The sequence below is a fragment of the Cololabis saira genome, chromosome 7, assembly GCF_033807715.1.
Source record: "Cololabis saira isolate AMF1-May2022 chromosome 7, fColSai1.1, whole genome shotgun sequence".
Lineage (NCBI taxonomy): Eukaryota > Metazoa > Chordata > Actinopteri > Beloniformes > Belonidae > Cololabis > Cololabis saira.
In genome coordinates, this window is record NC_084593.1 from 18282746 (window position 1) to 18288745 (window position 6000).

General features: G+C 40.5%; 1 protein-coding gene across 2 annotated transcripts in view; it reads left to right on the forward strand.

Annotated features, from left to right (window-relative positions):
- The window catches only part of rab28 (RAB28, member RAS oncogene family), a 34645-nt gene extending 28886 nt beyond the window's left edge, over positions 1-5759 (forward strand). Inside the window, exons 5-8 of one of the 2 annotated variants that reach the window (XM_061726187.1) lie at positions 1082-1185; positions 1283-1360; positions 3631-3732; positions 4473-5759. In XM_061726187.1, coding sequence (XP_061582171.1) covers positions 1082-1185; positions 1283-1360; positions 3631-3726 — 278 coding nt within the window. In that variant the 3' untranslated portion in view covers positions 3727-3732; positions 4473-5759. The remainder of the gene's footprint in view (positions 1-1081; positions 1186-1282; positions 1361-3630; positions 3733-4472) is intronic. The other variant, XM_061726188.1, reaches the window with a different exon arrangement.
- The last annotated feature ends 241 nt before the right edge of the window (positions 5760-6000 follow it).

A 6000-nucleotide genomic window follows, 5' to 3' on the forward strand; every position in this document is an offset into this window, starting at 1 on the left:
TACATGTCTTCACTGCAATGCATGTCTTTCTGTATCTTTGGCTTTATTCCCACTCTTCTCACTCGGACACACACACACACACACACACACACACACACACACACGCGCACACACACACACACGCACACACACACACACACACTGAGAGGCATGAGAATAGGGTAAATTCTTGACAACTTCAATGAAACCTCACACAAAGACTAAAACTCAGAAAAGGGGCAAGAGAAATGCAACACCTTACAGTAGCCGGGCCCCCTCCAGCTAACAGAGACATGCATGCACCAGATACCGGGCGTGGCCACCTTCCTGCACAAAGCCAGAAATAAAGAATGAAGCTATTGCTTTCAGCAGCAAGACCCCCAGGTGACCTTCCTCCGTGACCCCAGCATGACCCCATAGTGAAGAAGGAGGGAAGCAAAGCTCCCTGTATCACTGCACAGGAGTAGAATGCACAGGGACGTCTTCACAATAGCTAAAAAAGAAGGTGCTGCTATTGTGTGTTGTCACTAAATCAATGTGCATCTAGGGTCCTTGCACCCACCTTAAAGGCCTGGAGCTCCCATACGTCAATCTGTTTTTCTCCGTATACAGTCACCGTGTGCGTAGCCTCAAGTCTTTGGTCATTTGTGTATTGTTTCTAAAGTTTTTCTCCAGCGTTGGCCTTAATTGTCTGTTGCGGGTCACGTAGAGGTTCATGGCTTCAGGGTGCAACTGTATTAGGCTTTCTTCGGCTTTAATACCCACTGCAAATGGAAGCTTAGGGCTACAGAACTGATCATTCCCACTCTCAAACACCCTTCATAAATACACTTGAAAAAAACAGCTAGGACTGCTACATCTGCACTTGGTATGAAAGCAACATAAAAATTGAAATACGCTTTGTTTTCACATGCCTTTATGCACACCATCCCTGTATGCAAGGCAGGCTGCTTCCATCTTAACTGGAGTGTAAACAGTCATCTTTTCTGTTTATGTTCTGATATGTAACAGTTTACCCTGTGAGAGTGCTGTATAACCACCGAATAAATCTATCTATCCATCTTCTGTAAGTTTTTCATGTCACACTGTGTTTTGTCCACAGTTGACCTGGAGCACATGAGGACAGTGAAGGCTGATAAACACCAGCGCTTCTGCCAGGAGAACGGCCTCATCACTCAGTTTGTATCGGCCAAAACGGGGGACTCGGTTCGTACAAGCCCATTTAATAAACCACAGTGAAAATATGCTCAAGTGGTTTTGAGAATATTTAAATTGTTTTGTTTTTGTGGTCATATTTCTCCAGGTATACCTTTGTTTCCAGAAAGTGGCTGCTGAGATTCTTGGTATAAAGCTTAACAAAGCAGAAATAGAGCAGTCCCAGGTGAGGTGTAAATGCATCGAGGATTTTCTCTCAACTTTCCCCACATTGTCTAAATAGCAAACTATTTTTGTTCACTTATTAACCGTCTTCCACTACTTTGTAGATACTAATAACTTTAAAATAGATTTAGTTTGTTTCTGGTGATGTTTTTGGTGGGTTTCTTCTCTTTTCTGTCCCCCTGCTTCATGTGCACTGTTAAGCCTGAACTTAAGAGAGGTCACTAGGAGTGTGTTAGGTCATGGGAGGTTACCACACACTGTAAAGGACTTTTTGCTGTGTAAACAAGAGTTTGTTACGTCTGCCTCCTGTGATGGTATACCTGCCACCGTCGCCGCCCATCTGTAAATAAAACCACATTGATCACATTAATGCGTGAAGTCGGAGGTCAAAGGTAGGCAGTTGTAAGGGTGAGGAGGTCAGCAATGGCTGTCTGATTTATTTGGTTTATCTACAGCCCTTTTTGGATGAGCTTGGGTTTAAGCTTGCCAGTCAGACCACGATGCCCGGTGGTGGCAGCTGGAGGATTTACAAGGCCACCTCCCCCAGAAACATTAATCCTGGCTCTGATATGAGTAGCTGGAGCCACACTGGCTGGGTAGAGGTTGATGAGTCTGGAGGGCTACGGAGAGGTCAGGACCCCCAGAGAAGGGAGAGCACATAGGGGAAAGACGGGCTGAATTCTCAAGCTCCGCTCCCATCACCAACAGAGCTGCCGGCTGACCGAAAATGACCACAGAGTAATAGAGCTGCCGATCTGCTTTCTTCTTCCAGTCCTCCCACAGAAACTCTGTCAGTAAAGCAAAGTGCTTTAATCCATAGTAATGAGGCTGAGTGAGAGGCTCGACCTCCAGGAAAATAGTTAAGACCTGTTGAGAGAAACACAAAAAATATCAGCATAAAGAAGAAAAAGTGACTTCAGTGTTCTGAATGTAGAAAAATATACCAGTAAACTTAATTTTCTCTCATTATTAGATGATTGTGTGACATATTTTTGTATCCATATCAATATACACGTGTCAGCAGTACTTCTTTAAGAGAAATGAAAGTTTCCAGAAATCTACACAAAAGTTCACAGATACTTGGGAAATCTGAAAATATCTGGTTTCAAGCCAGTTTTACTGACATTTTTACACCACTTTAAATAAACACATCATCATAAAAATAAATAATAAATCATTACAGGAAGAAATGATTAGCTGGAATGTTTTTTTTTTTGTTTCTCATGTACGGAAAAAGTGTACAAACTCTCCAAAATGACACAGTTTATCTAATATGTGTCACGGATGCAGATGAAGCTTTGAGCAGGTCATGGCTCTGGGTGCAGCAGTGGGTTGAGTAAAGTCTCATTATCAGCTGTCACTTTTAGAGAGCTGAACACAAAGGTCACAACCCCCGACAGCATTATATCTGCCTGGCAGCCCTCTCCGTCATGGTCCTCTGTCTGCTGGATCAGATAGCGAGGCCGCAGATCACTCAGGGCTCAGACACCAGGCTTCGGCAGCTCGTTAATCAGGCAGCCAACCAGGGCCTGGTATTCAGCCGCCTGAGCCGCTCTCCACTGGGTTTGCAGGACTGGGTTGAACTAGGGCTGTGCGATTAATCGATTTTAAATCTAAATCGGATTTATTAATCAAAATCGATGTTAAAAAAGGAAAATCGGAAAATCGATTTTCCTTTTTTGCAGCTGGCTGCATTACAGACAGAGCTCGTCTAGTCATCTTTGTTTGGTCAAGAAAATTGTAAATGTTGTCACTTTACTAAACTCAAGGAGGATTTACAGTATCTTTCAATTGCACTTCATTCCCAATAGCGAAATTTATTTGCTATTTTTCTTTAAAAATAAAGATAAAATATTTTAAACAATTTATTCCATTGTCTTTTGTAGTTTTACCAAAAAAATCGAAATCGAAAATCAGGTTTTCAGAGAAAAAAATCGGGATTTTATTTTTGTCCAAAATCGCCCAGCCCTAGGTTGAACTTAGTTGTTCAACGTTATCTTCTAATCTTTGTTAATTCCAAATTCAATCAAGCTGATTCACTGATAGATTTTTTTTTTCAAACCTAGAAAAGCAAAATCAGGAGTTTTTTAATGTTCCACTTTATGTATTGTTCATTTCTAACAATTCACAAGTCATCCTTTGTCATTCCTGTCTTTGCATGATCTTGGCATCCATTTCTCTCACTCATCATCCTCTCTCAACTCTACTCTTGTCCTGTTTCTGTTTTTTTTTCTCTCCATCTTTCATGACCTCCATTTGTCCGTTGCTCAGAGGATTGTGAAGGCTGAGCTGGTGGACTACCCTCAGGATGGAGGGCCGATTAGACAGGACAACAATCAGCAGAGCAAAATATGCTTGGTTCAATAGCTGGAAGTACGTCTCTACAGTTGCTTAGTAGATCTGCCATAAACCTGATGGATGGGTAGAAGTTAAGAAACAGTAGTCTTGTAGATTCTAGTAGTGGCTGTTTGATCTCAGTAGTTCAGATTTCAGTTTTAGAACAAATAGACAAATAGAGTAGAAGCTCATCACAGCTCCTCTGCCTGCTGGACTGTCATCATTAGAGTCGACAGTAGTTTGGTAACTTTCTTAATGGTGATGATCACTTAGGTGGGACTTTAGAGTTCGAGCAGACAGACACGTATCCCATGTCTCTGCACTGCTTATGATCCTCCCACCAGCTACTTGTTACCGGCACACAACATGGTTTTTAATGGCCCCGCCTCCATTTCATAAAAGAACAGTTCAGTTTGGAGAATTTGAGAAGTTTTCAAATTACTTTTCCCCCCTTATAAATGAGCTAGGATGCGTGTTTCAGTGTGTCAGGTTGTACTTTACTGTACCTCTGGTTGTGTAAAGGAGGAAAGAGCCACTGTAATCAGTAACTCTTGTATTTTACACATTTTTATATGTTTCTTTAGATATAATAAGTGAGTTGGGATGAATCTGAAGACATCAGCTCTGTAAGGAATAGCTGATTCATACACAATATTGTCTCAATCTGTTAAACTCTTCAGGAATAGAGGATTGAGTTAATACAGGATGATTTTGTAAGTTATGCAAACTTTATAACAGCTTTTTAATTCCACGTGTCTTTCTACTCTTCTTCACAGCGAGTGGTGAAGGCAGACATTGTGAACTACAGTCAAGAAATCGTGGCCAGGACAGTCAACCCCCCCCGCAGCTCTATGTGTGTGGTGCAATGATCCCCTCTACACACACACACACACACACACACACACACACACACACACACACACACACACACACACAAAACTGTCATCAGTCAGTATTAGTTTGTCCGGATTTTGGGAGCGTGGACTCTTCACGTCAGATCTCTGGGTGAGACGAAGAGCAGACTGTGTGGCATCAAGGTCTGTAGTTCAGACGTTTGTCAGTGAATCACCAAAAAACTAATGGGACCACCATTTTCCAACTTTCTGTGCAGCTATTGTTTTATTTCTATGGCCCTCTTAAAACAATCTGAATTATGCATTCATACGAAGCTCGTTGTCTTTAAGGAGGAAGAGAGCCACTTTATTCAGTCACTCTGGTATTGGACTCATTTTGATTTAGAAGCCAGTTTAGGAGTCAGTTTATTTCTACAGAGGATTAGCATTAAGGCCTATTGAATGCATGTTTGTGGCGCTGGCATAGAGGTGAAACCAAAAGCGCTCTCATCTCATGTCTGTGGTGCTCATCAGTTCAACACGAGGGAAACAGGTGTTTATAGTGCTGTAGCTGACTGAAATGAATCTCTGCTTTCTATTTGCCAAATAGGGCCTTGCACTAGCATTGACGTGATGTGAACTGTGTACTGTTTTTTTATTCCTTAGAAATATTTCAACTTTCAGTCTTAAATTAAGATTTACCTTTTCTATGCTTCATTCTTCAGATTAAATGCAAAAAGTACTTACATCTTTAAAGTTATGTCTGTTTTCCAGATGTTTCCTGAAGAATCAACGATGCATTTTTAATTCCTTCGTTTTACCTAGGTTCACTTTCAAGGGTTCATCCTGTTAGAGGACAATTCTGACGTTTTTGTTGATGAAATGTGGTTGATGTTTGATGGATATGGCTCTAAGTTGGGCTGAACTTAACATTTGATAAGTTTTCTCTCTGCAGCCTTATTTAACCGGCGTTAAAGAACGACTGTGATGTATACCATCTTCATTTAGGCCATATTAAAACTGTTCTTTAGCTTACGTGTTTTTATCACTGAGATATCATCCAGTTTTGTCAAAACAGCTTCTGCTTGATAATACATGTGAGCATGATGGGATTTAATTTGGTGTCTAAAAACAATAGCTGCTTTAATTGTAAAATGTGTTTGTATAATGAAAGGAATTGTGCTTATGTAAATGTCAAATATTTTCTCTCTGAATAAAAATCACCAGAAAGCATCCTGTCATTTCTGATCATGTACCGATTCAAGATGTGCAGTTACACGTGTTGTTACAAAGGAGCAAGTTTTGTATTTGTAAATAAAAACGAAAAATCCACGTGGAAAACAAAATCAGCTTGTGTAACGCCTATGTGAATATATATATATATATATATATATATATATATATATATATATATATATATATATATACCATCTTGGTATATTTGATGTCGGTCTTGAAAAGTTTTAAAGGA